Below are 21,779 nucleotides of genomic sequence, written 5' to 3'. Positions count from 1 at the left end.
CTTAAAGGGACACTGTGTAGGAAATGGTCAAAAAAGGTACTGCAACTATGCTGCTCATTGAAACTGGGCTGCCTATTGCCAAATTTGATCTTTACATGAAAGTTTACCAAGTAATAAACAGATATTTTCTAGTATGGTTCAAGTACAGTCATTTTTGCAGGTAAAAATAGGGATTTTTGGAAATTCAAAATGGCGGACCATGTAGAAAATCCCCCTTTTCATGTTTGAAAAGTGCAATTTTTCCAGTCATAATGAATAGCTAGAATTTGATGGTGGTGGTAAGTATTCATGAAAAAGGTAACATTAGTGAATGGGCAGCATGAATTCTGGAAATAAACAACTAAAAATCTCACACAGTGTCCCTTTAATGCACACTGTACCTCCTGTAGCATGCTGTAATACACATCGAAAGTTAACGACTTTAGTACTACACTACAATGACAGTGCACGGGGCCTTTAGTCATACATTACGACTTATACTAACTTATAATGCCGTGTCTTAAGTTGTTAAGAAAATTAGGACTCCAGGCTCTTCTATTAGGAGATTTACCTCTTAACGTAACCTGGTTTCTTAACCCAGCTTCTTGGTGTAGGCCCCATGCATGGCTCTGATGTTGTTGTTCCTGGTCAAAGGCCTCCTCCTGGAGCTGGGTGAGAGTGGATGGCTGCAGAGGCGGACTTTCCATTGGGCAAACCTAGGCAATTACCTGGGGCCCCGACCAAATCTCTTCTCCGTAGGGGCCCCAACTGCCACACCAGTCGCGGTGAAGACACAAAAAAGTAGGATTCATCCTAATTTGTCTCTGTAATATATAAACTTATGTAAAGTAATCGAAGATATATATGAGACAAAACACTAAAATAGCACCAAAACACAGAATTGTATATTATGTCTATATAATGACTTTCGAGGGCCCCATGTTTATATTTCGCCCAGGGCCACAAAAAAGGGCTAGATCTGCCCCTGGCTGGCTGACTGGCTGGCTGGGTGGGTGGGTAGCGGTGGTGGATGTGGTTGGGTAGGTGGTGAGAAGGCCGCAGGGTAGAGGAGAGAGAGAGAGAGAGAGAGATAGGGGCCTGGTTAATGTGTAACGCCTCGGGGCTTGTAAAAGCTGCAGGGCAGGACAGTGAACCTTTGGAGTTTGATATGATGGGATTACCGAGACCGAGTCACCCCCAGCGACACGTTGCCAAATTCGCCAGAATGAAGGTTTGAGGCTTACCGGGTGGTGATCTCCTGAAATTGCTCAGGTGAGTTCTTAGCTCAACTTAATTATGCTTTGTCTTTCTGTGACTGTGTTTTTTGTGTGCGTTTCCCTGTTCTCGTTTACCTCAACGTGTCGCGTCGCGCACACAGGTGTGCACAGACAGATGCATGTGTGTGCTTTCGTCTGCTGTGTGCCGTGTACTTGTTGTGTGTGTTTATATAGGGTTTGAAGTGAGGGCCCAGGCAGCTATACCGTCAATGGCGTTTAAACAGCAACATCTGTTTCTCAGCTGACGGCTTGGGTGTAGTTAAGCTTATGCCACTACCACTGCCACAAGTCAGGTATTTTTTATCTCTCTTACCTGGTCACCTGTATTCAAATGCCGTGCTCTACTCTGCGCCTGGCTGCCTGGCACATTGGGGACATGGTGGAGGAAAAGTAGAGGATAGCTTGCAGAAGAGACGAAATGGCTGCCTGAAACTCAGTGAGGATTTATCTACCTGAGGAGAGAGAGAGAGAGAGAGAGAGAGAGAGAGAGAGAGAGAGAGAGAGAGAGAGAGAGAGAGAGAGAGAGGCTTAGAAAGCATCACTGCTTGAGCGGAAACTAAGTGCTGTGTGAAAGGAGAGGCTGACCACAATGAGGTAGCAATACAACTCTTCCTCCTCATTCAATGGCTTGATTACTGTACACAGTCCTCTGAAATTATTATGACATTGGTGCAGCAATTACAGATATACAGGTGGTGTAGTATATCTACTTCTCTATTGTGTTTCAGTCATATTGTTATTCTGAACAGTGCTGTTATTCATGTACAATGATTAGATACCAAAAAAGACCACAGTGGGCTATTGTGTTACCAATGTATGCCTAGTTTACACTCCCATTCAGATATGTTCAGATATGTGTAGCATATGGTACCAAAATACATTGAAATACGTTTGGGTGCATTCCTATTTCAAGTTAGTTTGGACGCACAGCTGCAGTGGTAAGCATGCCCATCTAAAATCTAAACTTTGAAGGCCTAGAGACCATATGTTTCCAAACTAAATGGTCCAAATGTTCCCTGCTGCACTTGGCCAGTCGACAGTAGTTCTAGCCAGCGTAATGGCCTTCGATCCGGTGTGTGCTTAGCGTTAGTCAACACAGAGCTCCAAAATGCAGGTACTGGTGTCAGGGAGATAAGCACGTCCAGCGACCAGTTATCTTGTTTATTCAAATGGTAACCAGGTCGTCTTTAAGGGTGCCGTCTACAGGCTAGTTAGCGGGAAAGGTATATTTCAAAAGTTTACTTACTCTTGGGGATCCCTTCAGAAAACTCTCGAGCACATTTTCCTTTTCTTTGGGGCACATTTTTTATTTTATTTTTCCGTGTTTTTCTTTTCTTTTCTTTTCTTTTAGCTTCGTTTCTTTACCTGTCTGTTTTGGAAGCAATTTTACAAGGGCACGACATTCCCTGTCGCAGGCAATACAATAATGTTTTTATTGATAATCAACAGAGCCAACCATTCCCTTATTTTGGCAAGTAGGACCATGGCACTGAACCTAACTGACTAAGCACATGTACAAACTCGGGGGATTTGAATAGGCTATTTCTTGCCTAAGGTGCAGTTCGGTTTTATCGATAGTGTCAGTTGGAATTTGGAGACTGATCACTTCTCGCGCACGCACTGCCCACAGGAGATGCGAGATGACGTGAAAGGTCGCGGGCTTGTCTTTCTGTTATGTTGCTCCCACATTTCTTGGTAAGGCTTGTGAAATGAGCCCATATTCCTTCTTGTGTAATGCCAGAAAGATGGGATATGGAAACGTAACCCACTGACTAGGCTACACGCACACGACAAATATATTCAAGCACGAATCCCGTGTTGTTAAACCCAGGTTAACGATAACGCAGGCGGGTCTGTGGCCTAATTTTAATTAAATCAAATTTGGACGCTGCCATCAAGTGTCCCTTTGATCATCATTTTGCCAAGAAAACACCGAGGTGATGATTGATTAGATTGCAGTGAGGGTCTGTGGGAAACCATTGTTGTGGTAATTTAATTAAGCCACTGAGGTATATACTGGAAGCTGTAGGCCTATAGAGAGGAGAGCGTTGAGTGGTCACTGGGGTGGAGTAGGTATTGAATAAGGTTATTTGGGTCTGCCTAAAATATCTGTGTACAAACAATACATTCTTTGGGTTTTTAGGATATGCAGGGAAATAGGCCTATAGAGAACGCCGGGAGTCTGGAGTCGTAGCATGGAATAGAGGTGCTGGTCTGCCAGCCTTATTCGAGGTAGTTAATAATTGTGCAGTGGTCCTTGACCTCAAACAGCACCGGTGCGCGCAATGCATGTTGTCAACATTTTGCTATCCACTCCGCGATCTATCAGGGCCTGTTACCTAAATGTTCAGCAGTAGGCCTACTGAATGCTGCATGCTGCATGCATTCAGATATCGATCTAGTATCAGTGTTTTTGAAGTAGGTCATAGCAGTGCCCGGTTTAACAATGACATGCGTAATTGTGGAGTACGTAAAGGATGAACTGTATCTGATGGGCCTGTTGTACATAAATAGTAATGTGCATGGTCGTAGAGACGTCATTTTGTAGGTGTGTGGTGAGCAAACACCTTCATAGTAATAATCAGGGCTCTGAATTAACACCAGCCAACCGGCCAAATGCTGGTGAAATTTCAGTTTGGCTTGTAGAAAATGCCAACTTACTAGCCACTTTGACACATTTGTGAGTGTGTGTTTGGCTAGTAAGATTTACATCTACTAGCCATTTTGGCTGGTGATGAAAAAAGTTAATTTAGAGCCCTGGTAATAATGCGCATTATTGGTATGAAGGGCCAAATGAAAGGGGCGTATTTACAATGTTATTTATTTTGTCCTTGAACTTTGATTTAATTTCAGTGAGCACCCCTAATTCTGCTGATTTATTGCTGCTAATCATTCACAATGGAAACCAATCAAAAATCCGGGGATGGACTGGCGGGCTCCCAGAAAGAGGTCGCATTGCGCGCCCTTATCCAACGCACGGGATACCAGTTGCACCAGGTACGATAAAAGAAAGAAACAACCACCATCTTAACTTTTATTTTTTTTGTTAACATAATAACTACCTTGCTACATTACCCTCCCCGAGTTGTTAGTGAGGCATTGGACACGTTATTTCAATGTGGCAGGGTTTCTTATTTGCGCAATAGGCCTACAGAAAATTCTGCCATTACAAATGTGTGCCGGCTATTTCACTTGAAGTAAATACAGGGTTTATAAGAAAACGCTCGTTCTGAACTGGTTGTTCTGAAGTTAATTTATTATTGAGGCAATGTCTACAAATATTCAAAGGCCAAAACATGCATGTCAAATTCACGTCTGGCTTTACTGAGTTTTGGGGATGGGGGTTTGCTGCCATCCTCAGGTTGTTGTAGGAAAATCATTCAGAAGAAGGAAGTGGCTTATTCTTATAGCAAATGAGTGAAAGTCAGTGTCATCATCAGCATTAACTGCATAGGTTTTCAAAGGATCATATCAATGTGCAAAAAGTGCATAGGTTTTCAAAGGGTCATATAAATGTGCAAAAAGATGTAAGGCTTTGCACAGATCTGATGACTCAACCTATCCCCTCTTCTCTCTCTCTTTGTGTGTGTCCGTGTGTGTGTGTGTGTGTGTGTGTGTGTGTGTGTGTGTGTGTGTGTGTGTGTGTGTGTGTGTGTGTGTGTGTGTGTGTGTGTGTGTGTGTGTGTTTTGTGTGTGTGTACCACGTGTGTGTGTGTGTGTGTGTGTGTGTGTGTGTGTGTGTGTGTGTGTGTGTGTGTGTGTGTGTGTGTGTGCCTGCATGCATGCATGTGTGTGTATGTGTACGCGTGTGTGTGTGGTCTGCCTGGCAGGAGAATGGGCAGAGGCGGTACGGCGGCCCCCCGCCTGGCTGGGAGGGCCCCCCTCCGGAGAGAGGCAGCGAGATCTTCGTGGGGAAGCTGCCTCGCGACCTCTTTGAAGACGAGCTGGTGCCACTCTGTGAGAAGGTACAATACTGTATAATATCAGCAGCTATTGCTTCCTCTCAGACTCTGATGGATAAAATATAATAATTAGCTCCAGGGGGAAATGCCAGTAGCAGACAGAGAGACCGTTCTCTGGATATGGCAGTGCAAATTTTACCTCCAAGCTAGCCGTTAACATTGAGTCCTATGAGACCAGTTAGCCGCCAGCTGGTCTCATAGGACTCAATGTTAACTGCTAGCATGGGGGTAAAATTTGCACTGCCATACCCAGAGAACAGTCAAAATACTGAAGAACGGTAAAACCCTATTATTTAACTCAAGGGGAGGTATAAAATAAGCTTATTTACAAAAATGGGACAGTATCACTTTAAAGATGCAAGTTTGCACTCTTGCTTTGTGAGGAAGCTGCTTCGCTTTGTTGCCTTCCACCCAGACGTTAAATAATGTATTATTTAAATTATAAAATATTCCCACAGCTAGCAATGAAGCAACGCTGGTTGATCGATTGATTGCCTGAGCGTTTGATTGACAGAGGGCTCCTTCCTGTCTACATGGGTGCTGGGTTTTTTCCCAAAACACCCTCAGCTCATTTTTTATTTGATTTGATTTGATTTCAATATCTATTAATTAAGTTATTAGAAAACACATTTCAGAGAAACATAGTTTCAGAGCTACTTTAGTTTTTGTTTGTTTTGTTACCATTGTAATAAGTTATTGTTGTGAAGGTTATGAAAATGCTTTGTTTGTCAATGCTCACCAAAGTGTTTTTTTTTCTTGATTTCCCAGTTTGGTAAGATCTATGAGGTACGGATGATGATGGACTTCAATGGCAACAACAGAGGCTATGCATTTGTCACATTCTACACAAAGACAGAGGCCAAGAATGCCATGAAGCACCTCAACAACTACGAGATCAGGTGTGTGAGCTCTTTCTGGCTCTGGGTACTGACAGGGGGGGATCTAGCCATTTTGGGGCCCTAGGCGAAATATTAACACGAGGCCCTCAAAAGTTCTACTTGAAAGATGTACACAAAATCAGGGCCTTAGAACTCTGTGTTTTGGTGCTATTTTATTGTTTTGTCCATTGTTTTGTATACCGGTAGTTTTGTCTACTATTTTCATGTTTACCATGACTGGTGTGACAGTTGGGGGCCCCTATGGAGGGCTGATTTGGTGGGGGCCCTAGGCAATTGCCTAGGTTTGCCTAATGGAAAGTCCGCCTGTGGTATAGACTATTCATGATGGCATCATCTACTCAGTGGCGGAGCAGAAGGGGAGGCATAGGGAACCCTGGAGACGGGTCTCACCATTTTGGGGGGCCCCCTGCCAAAGGCTTTCGATTGACAAACATCTTGTAAGGGCCTTCTATAATATTTTGTGGGCCAAACGCCATTAACGTGCACATTTCTATGCTGAACAGCAAACTCAGTATTTATCAACTTTTATACTTAGTAACCAGACGTTATTTATAGCACATTACGATGGCAGACTCCAGCGCATGTCCCAGAGGGGGGTCTCTGACACATCTCCCTGACGTCCTAACTGCTTACCCATGACTGCCCACGTAGTTTCCTGAGCATGTAAAGCATGTAAAGAAATTGACAATAAAGCAGACTTGACTTGACTTGATTTTTATTGCCACGCGCCTCAGATGGTATGGTGTGCATTATGGGGTAGCCAGGCCATGCCCCCCTAGTGGCGCAACACCTTCGGCGCTACTTCTAGTCAGGCCAAGAACAATGTAACTATTGTTTCTGATCTCCCGAAAAATCGGGAACTCCTCCCACTTTGTCAGGAAGCAAACAACCAGTAGCAAACCAAGGGAGGGGGGGTCAACCATGCCATTTGGGACATGTAAATTGTTATGCTCTTGGTCAGACCAAGTCTCAAAGAGATTTGAAAGTCGATGATAATCAGGCTAATCATGAGGCTGCTTGTCCGAGTCCTTGTCCTTGTAACTAAACAGTGGCCATGTTGTTGTGTTCCTCCTCAGGAATGGCCGGCTGCTGGGGGTGTGCTCACAAGTACACACTGTACATAACAAAATTGCATTTATGCCTCACCCGTGCACGCGGGTAGCCCCAGATTGCACCCGAAAGGGTACCTCATGGAGGATGGGGGAGAGCACTGGTTAATTACTTCCCCCACCAACCTGTCGGGTCGGGAGTCAAACCAGCAACCTTTGGGCTACAAGTCTGACGCCCTAACCGCTTACCCATGTTACTGATGTCGTGTTCCTCCTCAGGAATGGCCGGCTGTTGGGGGTGTGCGCCAGCGTGGACAACTGCCGTCTGTTTGTGGGCGGCATCCCCAAGACCAAGAGGAAGGAGGAGATCCTGGCGGAGATGAAGAAGGTGACGGACGGGGTAGTGGACGTCATCGTCTACCCCAGCGCCGCCGACAAGACCAAGAACCGCGGCTTCGCCTTCGTGGAGTACGAGAGCCACCGCGCCGCCGCCATGGCCCGCCGCAAACTCCTGCCAGGTAACGTGTGGTGTGGTGTAATGGTTAGAGAGTTGGACTTTGGATCACAGGGTTGGAGGTTCGATCCCCACCCTTACCACTCCCTTCCTCCCATCAGGGTTGAAGTGTGCTTGAGCAAGGCACCTGACCCCACATTGCTCCAGGGACTGTAGCCAATAATACCCTGAAATATATGTACATGCTTTAAGCCAGCGGTTCCCAAACTTTTTTTCCCTGTGCACCCCCTTGTACATTTCAATGTGGTTGGCGCACCCCCTGAGCAAATATCTTGGTGTGCTGATGGCCACGCAAGCATGGATTCACTGCACATTATGCATATTCATTTTGGGGAATCCTCTTTTCCAATAGTCTAGGAGTAATACTACACTTCAGATGGACCCGCCCAGCATACAAGTTTAAAAAACAATTAAAAACTACTTAATGTTCATCAATGCTGGATAAAAACTCACATATCCACCGTTGCTCTATTCAGCTCACGCACCCCCTTATGCCAGGCCACGCACCCCAGTGTGGGAACCACTGCTTTAAGCCAAAAGTGCCCGGGCCCTATTTCTCCCCCAGTTCAGCCATGCAGGGGACCCCTGACTTTATGAAATGGTGAAGATTGAATGAATCAAGATAACGACAACTATAACTATACAATAAACATAACATAACAAGATCGCAATAACAATAACCTTAACACGTAATAAATGTGTAATGAGTAATATTATTTTATAAGTTTAGGTTTTATCGGAATAATTTATATTGAAGACATCTGATGAGGAAGGTCTAAGTAATAGAAAGATTTAGAAAGGAAATCAAAATGCCTGCTAAGCTTATTATATGGCAAGTGAACCCTTCCCTTAGGTAGTGTCGAACCAGGCGAATAACCAAGCTTAAAAACAATCCCTCCCCTCTGTGATAGTAAAACAGCATGGTTTCCCTTTTAAGGCGGTGACTAATACAAATGGCATGGCATTAAATTAAACGAAGACATCAATAACTTAAATCCATTCCACTCAAGTTGTTAAATAAAAGGTTGTGAGTTTTCCAATTCGAATGTCCCTGCAGGTTAACATTAAATTTTCAAACGTCTCCACTGTTTCAGAGAGCAAGTTCAAGCAGAAGTGCACTCAAAACATGGTTGGACTAGTAATCTGGCATACAGGGTCTTTTCCCTGGGGGGCTCAGGGGCTGATGCTGTTGGTTTTTGTTGTTTTTTGTTTTTGTTTTCCCTTAGATAGGGCAGCAGTCCATTTTGACTGAGCCACTCATAATATTACAGAAAAATAAGGGGGCTGTGTGAGAAGCTGGTCTATGCCAAAAAAAAATGCCCGGGCTGTTTTTGGACCCAGTCCAGCCCTGACTCAAAATGAAATTTCACTTGTGAATGGCTCCTTCCAGGAGAGCTGTATGACCAATTTCATTTCCCATTAGAGAATACAGACACTTCAGTTATAGTGCTGTTTCTCAATGGGGGCGCTACAGCCCCCCAGGGGGTGTTAGGGAGCTTTTGGGGGCGTTGAGTAGGATACACTGAGAAGGGGCGGTGCTTAGTTGCCATTGAAGGGGATTAGTCAATTTCATTTTGTAATACTAAGGGGGGCGTTGTATGGCTTATGATGAAGTCAAGGAGGCGTAGTAAGGCTTGTGATGAGGCCAAGGGGGCGTCTGTTGAAAAAAAGGTTGAGAACCACTGAGTTGTAGGAATAAAGTACACTGACCCACAGTGACCCCCTGGGCCAAATGTAACTCTGATGACAACATTCACTTTTCTCTCTGCTCTCTGTATCTGTCTTTTGCGCTTTCTCTCTCTCTCTCTCTCTCTCTCTCTCTCTCTCTCTCTCTCTCTCTCTCTCTCTCTCTCTGCCTACCCCCAACCTCTCTCTCTCCTTAGACTGAAAGTTGTTGATATGTCCTCTGCCGTAAGTGTTTCTGACAAATATCCAGCTGTGAGGTTACAACATTGCATTGGGCTGAGTCCATAATGCAACGTAATGTAATGCAAAGTCTCTACTTCTCTGTCTCTCCTCCTCCTCGTCTTCTCCTCCTTCTTCTCCTACTCCTGTTCTTCCCTCTCCTCTTCCTCCTCTTCTCCTCCTCCTCCTCCTCCTCTATTCTTCCTCTTCTCCTCCTCCTCTCCTCCTCCTCCTCCTCTCCTCCTCTTCCTCTTCTCTTCCTCTCCTCCTCCATCCTGCGATGTCTCTACTTCTCTCTTCCTCCTCCTCCTCCTCCTCTTCCTCCTATACTCTTCCTCCTCCTCCTCTTCCTCTTCTCTTCCTCTCCTCCTCCTCTTCCATCCTGCGATGTCTCTACTTATCTCTTCCTCCTCCTCCTCCTCCTCTCCTCTTCCAATGTAATGTAATATCTCTACTTCTGTCTTCCTCTCCCCCTCCTCCTGCTCCCCTTCTCCTTCTCGTCCTCATCTTCCTCTTCTCTTCCTCTCCTCCTCCTCCTCCTCCTGCTCCTTCTCCTTCTCGTCCTCATCTTCCTCCTCCTCCTCCCTTCTGCAGGCCGTATCCAGCTGTGGGGTCACGCCATCGCGGTGGACTGGGCGGAGCCGGAGGTGGAGGTGGACGAGGACACCATGGCGACGGTGAAGATCCTGTACGTGAGGAACCTGATGCTGGCCACCACCGAGGAGACCATCGAGAAGGAGATTAGCAGCATCAAGCCAGGTACAGTAGACCATCGAGAAGGAATTCAGCAGCATCAAGCCAGGTGCAGAGAGAGAGAGAGAGAGAGAGAGAGAGAGAGAGAGAGAGAGAGAGAGAGAGAGACAGAAAGAGAGACAGAAAGAGAGATGAGGGACATGTAGATACAGAGAGTTCAGCAGCATCAAGCCAGCTACCATAGGATATGGAGATAAGGGAGAGACACAGAGAGAGAGATAGAAAGAGAGAGAGAGAGATGAGGGACCTGTATATACAGAGAGTTCAGCAGCATCCAGCCAGGTACAGAGGGAGAGAGAGAGAGAGAGAGAGAGAGAGAGAGAGAGAGAGAGAGAGAGAGAGAGAGAGAGAGAGAGAGAGAGAGAGAGAGAGAGAGAGAGAGAGAGAGAGAGAGAGAGAGAGAGTTCAGCAGCATTCAGCCAGGTACAGAGGGAGAGAGCAGTGAGCAGTGAGACAGAGACAGACCATCAAGAAGGAGTTCAGCAGCATCAAGCCAGGTACTGCAGGATATGGAGATGGGAGAGAGACACACAGAGACAGAGGAAGAGACAGAGAGAAAGAGAGAGATCAACACACTTAGAACAAAATAGATAAACAGAGAGAGATAGTGAGAGACAGACAAAGAATGAGAGAGAGAGAGATGGATTGAGAGGCTGGGAAATAGAGGAGGCACGGAGGGGTGGGGGGCATTGGCGGCTGTGTTTCTGGAACATTGGAAAAATACATTCTAATTAGATTATGTTTTAAAGATTTTGTCTGACTACAGTCTGCCTTTTATTTCAAATCAGCGGAGAGCCATGTCAGCACTTGGCTCTTATTAGGACATCCTGTGCTGTATTCACCTGAGTTTATTGTGTAGGCCTTTAGTGTGCAGTATAGTTGTACTGTATGTACGGTATTATGATTGACAAAACACTGATGGATATAATCAAATCAAATCTGTATTATGATTGACATGAAAACACTGATGGATATACTGTAATCAAAAGTCCTGATGATGGGAAAAGTACTCAATTAAAAGTGTGTGTGTGTGTGTGTGTGTGTGTGTCTGTGTCTGTGTCTGTGTCTGTGTCTGTGTCTGTGTCTGTGTGTGTGTGTGTGTGTGTGTGTGCGTGCGTGCGTGCATGCATGCGTGCGTGTGTCATACACAGGTGCTGTGGAGCGAGTAAAGAAGATCAGGGACTATGCTTTTGTTCACTTTGGCCAAAGAGAGGATGCCATCAGCGCTATGAATGCTCTTAATGGAAAGGTAGTATACAGTATATTTCTATTAGCAATGTGCCAATGTGCCATATTTACCCCCATATACCTATGACCCTTTTCTGAAACGATGTACTTGAAATATTATGTCTACTGCTGCTTCTGTGGCTTCTATTTTACCTCAAAGCTGTTTTTAAATCACATTGTCAGTTTAAACCTCAGAGAAATAATGACATGATGAAAAAGAAAAGTAATTCTCTGAATGGAAAAGTAATATCCAGTTGTTCTATTGGCAATGTATCAACGTGCCATGTTTTCCCCAGACATATGACCCTTTTCTATATACTCGGAACATTTATATAATTTACACATCAGGCATCTAATTTAGAAAGGAAATATAGGTCTATTAGTAGTGTGTCTGCCATGTTTTTGCTGATGCAGTACATGACCCTTTTGTACAATAATGCACTTGAAACATTATTACTGCATAATTATCACATTGGACTTCTACTCTATGTTTTCTTTTTTTGTCACAGTCTGTGCCACACAATAAAAAAGACGTTTTTCCTGCCAGGACTTTGTTCCTGTCAGGACAAAAAAAATGAATTATTAGAGTTCATGAACTTCATGAACATATTATTGTTTCTCAACATGGGCTCTAAACCCCCCCCATGGAGTGTTAGGGAGCCCTAGGGGGCGTCGAGAAGGATAGCAGAGGGTTTTGTTGACAGAATGTGTTGTTCAGTTTCCATTGGAGGGCATTTGTCTATTTAATTTTTTAATAGGGGGTCGTTTTTTTTTTTTTTTTAAAGGTTGAGAACCACTGTTGATCTATATTAACTTAACAAATGAGGCCATATCATCCATCCCCTTTCATCATTTGTTGATTGTTGTAAGAAATGCACATCTAGTCTATTTATATGCCAGCACTTCAAAGCATCATATAAATTAGGGCAGTGACTCCCAACCTATGGGTCGGGACCCAACCTATGGGTCGCCAAAAGATCCACAGTGGGTCGCAAAGTCCTCTTGATTTTAAGGGGTTTGATTTTAATACCATATAGAGCCCGTGTTGAATAAATGACAAAGCATTTAAACTAATGTATGCATAGAAGCAACAAAATGTAAGTGATACATTAAACATTTATTCTACATTTATTCTAAAACTTGAGGAATAAAATGATAATTAATGAGTTTTCACAGATAACAGAGTATCATGTGACTCCCTCTCGTGCGGGTGCTCATGCAATTGGGTCACCAAAGCTTACAATATATATGTGAAGAGCTCTTTTCCAAAACGCAGTCATGGAATGCCCAATTACAAAAACATTTCCCAACATTCTATAAAATGGATATGTCTCATTTTGGTAAAGAGCTCTTCATATATATATATGGAGAGAGAGAGAGAGAAAGAGAGAGAGAGAGAAAGAGAGAGAGAGAGAGAGAGAGAGAGAGAGAGAGATTCTGGCTCCATTTCAAATTTGAGGGAAATCCATCACCACCATACTCAATTTTATAAACGTTATGCAAAATAAATGGCAAAATCAAAGGGGTTTTTCACCATTTGTTTTTTCATGTTTTTTTATTTATTTATTTTTTAAATGCCTTTTTGTTTGGTTTCATTTAGGGTTTGTTGTGGACTGTGACAATAACATAATAGAAGTGATGTAGTAATGTCATATTACTATATTATTATGCATGGCTATACAATACACATTGGGGTTCATATTCTGTAATGACATCCCTACCTTCCTAATGCATAGTCCTATTAGCAGGGAAGCTGACACACGGGGGTGGGGGGACAAAGGGGGTCAGCTGTCCTAGGCCCAGCCGAGGGTGAGCTTAGTATTGCAGGGTTATTAAATTGTATATACGGTATTTCAGATGACTTTGTCCGTGGTCTAAAGCTGTCCGCGGCCCTGACTATTAGTGAAATGAATGAAGGCCTATTTACCATCGTGCAATAGTCAGCTGTCCCTCACTGTTCAGAATTCGGACGACAGCAGAGTGTCTGTCCATCACCAGTCACGTTCTGGGGACATGCACAGGAGCACTGTGCAGGGTGTAATTGGTGCATTATGATTGGCCCTGGCGCATGACCTTAGCACAAGCTGATTTCCATAGACTTCAGCCCCACCACAAACTGTTTATTAGCAAGATCAGAGCTGTTCCAGCCAGCGCAATGTGACCAGACGAGAAATCTGTTCTGGAGTACTTGTTACTGTAAATGCAAGATTCAACCAGAGAATGGTATATATAGGGAGATAAAGCAGGCGGGTTCTTTTCCAGTATCCACTTTACGTCGGGTGAACGGCCCTTTAGGAGACCTTCGATTAGGAGACCTTCTGAGTCTTGAGGTTGAGAATAAATGGAGTCCCCTTAGTGCTGTAGATGGCGGTAGCGCACGTCTTGTGCAAACACCACGAAAAGAGAAGAAGAAGGAGGGACAACGCCCCCTTAGGAGACCGAATTTTGAGCACTCGCTTTTGCATTGAGTGGGCGTGTTTCGATTCCTCTTTATTAAATATCCAATCTCTTTGATTCCACTCTCTCTCTCTTTTCTCCAATGTGCTGACCTGCTTGTTCCCAGATTGTGGACGGCTCTCCCATCGAAGTCACCCTGGCCAAGCCGGTGGATAAGGACAGCTACGTGCGCTACACGCGGGGCACGGGGGGGCGCGGGGCGGCTCTGCTGCAGGGGGAGTACGCCTACACCCTGGGCCAGGTCTACGACCCCTCGGCGGCCTACCTGGGCGCGCCCGTCTTCTACGCCCCCCATGCATACGCCGCCATCCCCAATCAGTTCCGCTTCCCCAGCACCAAGGGACACGTCGGGGGCCGCGGCCTGGTGCGGACTCCTTCTGTCAGAGGTAGGAGAAAAGTGTGTGTGTGTGCGTGTGTGCGTGTGTGTGTGCTTGCACACGTTTCCCTCCTAATCATACCAGGATCTAACACATTTGTGAATTATGGCTAACCACAGATCATTTTTTTGTTCTATCTTAAACTTATTCTAAGCAATGACCATGTGTTTTGTTCTATTTGGTATAATAATATATTCATTGCTAATCAGCATGCCAGACATTGTTTTGAAACTTACTGTATAACTTCTCTAAGTGATGTTCCACTGTGTTGCAGCATTGTTTTGTCTTTATGTGTTCCACGCCTGTGTATTACAGTCTAATCATAAATGATAACGGGGGAAACGGAAATAAACATGAAAATCAAAACAGAGATATTGCCAAACATGGCTGACATAACACCGAAATCCAATCCAATGCATCCAAAAATCTAAACATAAACAGAGTGTGACAGAAATGAACGTGTCAGCTAATCCAATCAGTTCACACCAGGATCATATACTAAGAAGCTGGTTCAGGAGTAAACCAGGTTAAGTTAAGAGGTAAATCATCTAATAGAAGAGCCAGGAGGACCCCATGCTCTTCTATTAGATGATTTTCCCCGTAAAGGACCAGTTCAGTCAATTTCAATATGCTGTTGTATTGCTCACGCTACCCTTGACTTGTCAGTACCCAGTGATGCCACATTTCTCGGCTCAGCCCTTTCCGAGATATTAGCTATTCTAATGTTTAAATTAAAAAAAAATGTAACATAGGCCTACTCCAAATATTTTTCCAAAAGGTACCACTGTTTGCTAGTTGTCTGCTGATGTTGTATAAACTTTCGGATGTTTTTGGGAATACATTTAAAACATTTTTTTTTTAAATTTAAACAAAGCGCTGCCCCAATAACAATGACCAAGATCTCGGAAAACTCAATGAGACGCTCTTAGAAGTTGCTGCCATTGTCGTTTTCATATCAAGCACATTCGTGGAACTGCGCAGTCTATCTTACGATCGCCCCCAGCGAGTTTGAAGACATTGCACCTGACGCACGCATTTGGCTGCCGTGTCCAACGCGCGCGAAATTGACATTAAATACGCATGTTAACGCGTTCATGAACGAATCGTGCACGCACTCGCGTATCTTGCAGCAAGCATACTGGCACCTTTACAACTGCATGTTGAAATTGACTGAACTGGTCCTTTAACATACAGTAACCTGGTGTCCTCCTGAACCAGCTTGTTAAGTATAGGCCCGTGGAAACAAATAAATCAATGATCGAATCAAGAGAAATCACATTGTGAGCTGCTCGAAAAATCAAAATTCGTCAGCTATAGCGACTGTACTGTGCTGGGCCTGGAGACACACACCCAACAGTCTTTTGATTTTGACTTCTTCTTTTTGAAATCTGAATCTGAAATCTGATGATCCCGAATCTCGAGTGATTTGATTGATTTGAATTCCCGCTGCCCTTCCTTGTCTTGCGTTCTTGCGTTCCTAGACATTTACATGAGTATGCCTGTAGGGGCGGCGGGCGTGCGCGGGCTGGGGGGTCGGGGTTACCTGGCGTACGCCGGGGTGGGGCGCGGCGCCGTCTCCGCCTACCCGCAGCTGAAGCACGACAAGCGGCCCGAGGACAAGCTGTACGACCTGCTGCCGGGCATGGAGCTCACGCCCATGAGCGCCGTGGGACTCAAGCCGCAAGCCATCAAACACGCACCGCAGGTAAAAAACACACACGCACACACACACACACACGCAAACGCACGCGCTACACTATCAAACACGCACCGCAGGTACAGTAGCATACACACACACACACACGCACGCGCTACGCTATCAAACACGCATCACAGGTAACACACACATGGAGCTCACGCCTGTGAGCTCCGTGGGACTCAAGCCACAAGCCATCAAACACGCACCGCAGGTAACACACACACGCACACGCACACACACACCCACTCAACGCAATCCTACTGTGTGTGTGTCCTTCAGGTGCTGGACGATATCTGCCAGAAGAATAACTGGGGCCAGCCCGTCTACACGCTGCACTCTGCCATCGGGCCCGACCAGAGGCAGCTCTTCCTCTACAAGGTCACCATCCCTGCCCTGGCCACACAGTACCCCAACATGTAAGCAGACTATTTACATTACATTACATTACATTACATTATATCAGGGTTTCCCAAACTGTGGTGCGCGCGGCCTGCCTCAAGGGGGTGCGCAAACTGAATAGAGCAAATTTATACAGAATTAATGAATATTACATAGTTTTTAATTGTTTGGTGAATTGTATGCTGGAAGGATCCATCTGAAGTGTAATTTATAACTTGCTTCATGCAACAAGTTCCATTGTAATGATGGCAGAAAAAACGACAGGTCTATTGCTATTGCTTAGCTGACGCATTTATCCAAAGCGACTTGCAGTTATTTACAGGCTACTGCTTACAGTCCTTGGAGCAGTGTGGGGTTAGGTGCCTTGCTCAAGGGCACCTCAGCCATGGAGTGAGGTAGGGAGTGGAAGGGTGGGATTCGAACCTGCAACCCTCTGATCTAAAGCCCATCTCCTTAACCACTAGGCCACGGCTGCCCTATATTCATGAATATAGGCCTACATATTTGCTTTTATTTTTATGCGCTAGTCTGTATGGTAAATGGTCTATCTATGCACCACTAATTATGTATTTTATTTTAAATATGTATCTTTGCTGTTTTTATAATTGACATTATCACACTCACAAAGTGCTTACTCTCTAATTTTGCCATATTTTCAAAAGTACACATTGTCGGAAACTATCATTTTAACAATAATTTGTTGATACTTTGCTGTTCTAGCTCTCTTATCAGTTGCTGTAATGTCACGTTTCCCTCAGGCTTTAACTCCTGTTCCTCCACTTCTTTTCTCTTCTCTTCTCTCAGCTATCTTTTAACACCAGCAGAGGTGTCAAAAGTAAAAGTAAAATTACTTTTGTGGTAGAATTACAACACTAGCACATGGCATTACATAGTTGTTACACCATTTACTCCATTGTACCAAATGAGATGTATAGACTGTGTTGTTTCTGGAAAAACACTGAAAACCTAACAAGAACCCACCACAAACTTGATCCAACCAGAGCAGAGTTAGATGATCGTAAAACAAGTACAGAAGTCTACTGGTTACTCAAATAAGTTACTTGCGTTGGAAGGAAATTGTTTCTTTTTTTTAACTTTTACTTTTACTTTTGACACCTCTGCACGCCAATCAAGCTGATACTTTTCTGTTTAAAGTCTAGCTTCAGTTGCTTTAATATCACTTTTTAACCCATTAACTCCTGCTTCTTCTCTTCTCTTCTCTCAGCCACCCTTTCACCCCAGCCAAGCTGTGCGCGGCCGTGGACGAGGCAAAAATCCATGCTGCCGAGCACACGCTGCAGACCCTGGGCCTACAGACAGAGGGCGCCGAAGCCTCAGCTGCTGCTGCTGCCGCCGCTGCTGCTGCTGCCGCTGCCGCTTTTCCAGGTATGTGAAGGTCCGTAACAGCAACAAGGAACCTTTTTTTGGTCTCATCCTTCTCTTTTTTTCTTTTCTCTCTTTCTCTCTCTTTTTTCTTACTACATTAGCACACGTTTGTTTTGTTTCCTTGAATTCCACTGCTTCACTGTCTTCTCCTGCATCATCTCTTCACATTGTAGTATGTCTCGGTCTCTTCCTTGCAGTGGTGTAGTCTACTTTTTTATGGTGGGTATACTGTATATTTGAGCATTTTTTGAAGTGGGTATACTGTATATATTTGTGCTATTCAAAACAATGGATCAAACAATTTCAAGTGGGTATACTGAAATCCCTGAAATTTAGAACTGGGTATACTCCGTATACCCGCGTTCTACGTAGACTACACCACTGCTTCATTGTGAAGGTCCGTAACAGCAACAAGGAGTCTTTTTTTAAAATCTAATCCGTCTCTTATGTTCTTTTATCTCTCTCCTCTTACTGTTAGCACACGTTTGTTTTGTTTCCTTGAATTCCACTGCTTCACTGTCCACTCCTGCATCGTCTCCTTTGCATTGTGTCTCGGTCTCTTCATTGTGAAGGGCCATAACAGCAACAAGGAGTCTTTTTTTTGTCTCATCCTTACCTTTTTTTCTCCCCCCCTCTCTCTCTCTCTTCTCTTACTATGTCAGCACACCTTTGTTTTGTTTCTTTGAGTTCCACTGCTTCACTGTCCACTCCTGCATCGTCTCCTTTGCATTGTGTCTCGGTCTCTTCATTGTGAAGGGCCATAACAGCAACAAGGAGTCTTTTTTTTGTCTCATCCTTCTCTTATGTTCTTTTCTCTCTTTCTCTCTCTCTTCTCTTACTATGTCAGCACACCTTTGGTTGCGATTGAATGAGATTGGAAAATGGTGGGTCCCAAGACTGTTCCAGTTGAGAACCACTGCTGCATCATCTACATCAAATCAGGGGCGGAGCACTGGTATTGTGACAGGGGGGGGGGAGATGTGTCAGAGGCCCCCCCCTCACACCTAATGATTAAAAATGCAGGCAATAAAGGCATTTAACTTTGCTGTTTAGCATAATACTGAACTAAAAAAAATACTGAAATATCGCAAATGGGGCCTCTGAGGTGTTTAGATCCAAAGCCATTGGTAGGGGGACCCCCTTAGTGGTGAGGCCCGGGGTTTCTGGCCCCTATGCCCCCCCCCCCCCCCTCTGTTCCGCCCCTGCTTCACATTGTATGTCTCGGTCTCTTCATTGTGAAGGTTCGTAACAGCAACAAGGAGTCCTTTTTGTCTCATCTCTCTCTCTCTTCTTTTCTCTCTTTCTCTCTCTTTTCTTCTTACTATGTTAGCACACGTTTGTTTGGTTTCCTTGATTTCCATTGTCCATTCCTGCATTGTCTCTTCTCATTGCATGTGTCTTGGTCTCTCCATTCTTTTCGATGTAGTTTTAAAAGGAAATGACAGTCATTCAATAAAAAGCAGCAATCTCAAACTTTACTCAGTGAGACAGACAAATACTTAGGAGAGACATAAAAGTGAAAAAAGAAAGCTCAACTGGGAAACTCCAACTCCCATTGTCATTGTGACACAACACTCCACAGCACATAACTGCACACTGTACACAACAAAATTGCATTTATGCCTCACCCGTGCAAGGGGGCAGCCCCCAATGGAAAGGGAGCAATGTGGTGGGATGGTACCATTCTCAGGGTATCTCAGTCATGGAGGAGGATGGGGGAGAGCACTGGTTAATTACTCCACACACCAACCTGGTGGGTCGGGAGTTGAACTGGCAACCTTTGGGCTACAACTCCCTACAACGCCCTAACCGCTTACCCATGACTGCCCTACATTAGGGCTACTACGTGTTTACAGTAAACGTTTCAGTGTTATTTCAACACTAAGAGAGTCAAATGTAACGTAATGTTGGACCAACTATACTGCGTAAAAGTTACAAATTATAGATGTGAAGTGAAAGCGAAAAGTGAAGTGAAAGCCCAACTGGGAAACTCCAACTCCCATTGTCATTGTGACACAGCACACATGTGAATAGTGCACACTGCACACAACGAAATTGCATTTATGCCTCACCCGTGCAAGATGAAAATCAGTTTCCAGTTTAATACATGTCTTGTCATTTTTCCCCCGACTGCAGGCTACACGATAGCCACCACCTCTGCCGCCTCGGTGGCGGCGTCACAGCTGAAGCAGGCAGTCACCCTGGGCCAGGACCTGGCGGCCTACGCCACCTACGAGGGCTACCCGGCATTCGCAGTGGCCACGCGAGGAGACGGCTACGGAGTCTTCTAAATTCCGTCCGTCTCCATGACGACAAGGAAGGACGCATTTGGCAACCCACCATTTCCCCGGATACGGAACACGGAAAACATCTCTGTTGTGATTGATGTGTGACTATTGTTTTTTTTTATGTTTTGATTGCGACAATTCAGTTTAATTAGCTGTACTTGTAACATTAGCCAATGTTTTTTGGAATATGACTTAATGAATCGATTGACCTTATAAGTGTAGTGTAGTAGTAGTAGTTATACGTGTCATCCTTTAGTGTTAGCCTGTAAACGTTGTGAGAGCCTAAAGGTTGTTTACAGGTTGTACCCATCATGCTGTTTTATATTTCATTTGCTTTTTAAGGCCTTCAGGAGTATACTATCACAGGCCTCTCTCTCTCTTTCTCTTCTCTCTCTCCCCCCCTCATTTATTACCCTAAGCACACATTTAAAGACCACCCTTGTTGGAAAAATGCATCATGTGTCATGTTGTTGTTTTTAAGAACCTTTTTTTTGTCTGTATTAGAGAAGCCAGTATGTTGACATGTTCTTTCTATTTTTTTTTTTGCCATGCCATATTTGATGTGTGGGGATTTGGTATGTATGTTGGTGTGGGGGAGTGGACGTTGTAGTATGTGAAGAAACATGGATGTGGTATGAAAAGCTTGCATTTCTTTCAGGGAAAACCACAGCTGCCTAAAGTGTAATGTCAGAAGGAAGTGTTGTTTTAGAATGATGGTGTGTAGGTAGGTCTTGTACGAGGTCCATCAATGTTTAGAGAAGATTTTTAGATGTATGGTGTCCAAACAGACAATGTGTGAGAGACATATTTAGCAATCATGGCAGTTTTGTGATATATTTAGCTGCTAACAATAGGCTCCGTGAGTTTGTGAGTAGGGCTTTAGGTGCTTTGGATCATGTATGCTGAAAAAAGGGGTGTTTTTTTTGTTTCTCTTCTCATTTTTATTGGTCCAGGATTTTACGAACATAAACATAGCAATGATGGACTTTTTAAAGTCGTTTTTTTTTTGTCTCATTGAGCCAACTGTTGTTATTTCACTTAACATCTTCAGTATATATATAAAAAAATAGAAAACAGAAGATGGATTGTGTGTTCAGTAAAAATGTTTCAGAGCCGTTAACAAGCATCGTAATAAGTAAGCACCTGCATCAAGTGCCTTTTGTCTGAGTTGACTTTTTTTTTTAAAGGAACACTGCATCCCTCGTGTCATGCAGAGATACCAAAGTGGTAACAGTATTAAAAAAGTGTGTGTGTAGCACTTACCGTTTTCGTTTTTTTTTTTTTTATACCAGGTGTCCAACATTATTTGTCTTAAGAAAGACTTTTCCTTGCCTGATTCACACAGAATTAAGTGTCCTTTATTGTAATTCGTTATGGGAGAAAAGAAGCAGGAAAAAATCAACAGCATGGTTCTGAGGGATGCAAAATTGAAATCGAGACAAAAATTTAAAAAAATGTTTAATGCCATTGTGCCTTGATAGCAGTGGGTTTATGTAATTCCAATGTCATTTTCTGCAATAAAACAATCTTTATTCAATCAAAAAGTGGTGTGTGTATTTTATTTGTGCATGAATAAAATGTTTTGTATATTAGGCCTATGTGAATATA

General features: G+C 44.1%; 1 protein-coding gene across 3 annotated transcripts; it reads left to right on the top strand.

Annotated features, from left to right (window-relative positions):
• Nucleotides 1–1,142: 1,142 nt before the first annotated feature.
• a1cf (apobec1 complementation factor) lies at nucleotides 1,143–21,715 on the top strand. Of its 3 annotated transcripts, none has more exons than XM_063220773.1 (12): nucleotides 1,143–1,251; nucleotides 4,110–4,253; nucleotides 5,087–5,221; nucleotides 5,987–6,117; nucleotides 7,446–7,684; nucleotides 10,180–10,344; nucleotides 11,490–11,587; nucleotides 14,129–14,408; nucleotides 15,905–16,104; nucleotides 16,378–16,514; nucleotides 17,723–17,883; nucleotides 20,020–21,715. In XM_063220773.1, the coding sequence occupies exons 2-12, from the start codon at nucleotides 4,155–4,157 to the stop codon at nucleotides 20,172–20,174; spliced, it is 1,800 nt and encodes a 599-aa protein (XP_063076843.1). In that variant the 5' UTR covers nucleotides 1,143–1,251; nucleotides 4,110–4,154; the 3' UTR covers nucleotides 20,175–21,715. The 3 variants fall into 3 exon arrangements, with proteins under 3 accessions (XP_063076843.1, XP_063076842.1, XP_063076844.1); XM_063220772.1 differs by having other exon boundaries at nucleotides 15,881–16,104; XM_063220774.1 differs by lacking the exon at nucleotides 4,110–4,253 and having other exon boundaries at nucleotides 15,881–16,104.
• Nucleotides 21,716–21,779: the final 64 nt, after the last annotated feature.

The sequence above is a fragment of the Engraulis encrasicolus genome, chromosome 17 (assembly GCF_034702125.1).
Source record: "Engraulis encrasicolus isolate BLACKSEA-1 chromosome 17, IST_EnEncr_1.0, whole genome shotgun sequence".
Classification (NCBI taxonomy): domain Eukaryota; kingdom Metazoa; phylum Chordata; class Actinopteri; order Clupeiformes; family Engraulidae; genus Engraulis; species Engraulis encrasicolus.
Note: the sequence above shows the minus strand (reverse complement) of the source record. Positions and strands in the feature narration are given on the sequence as shown.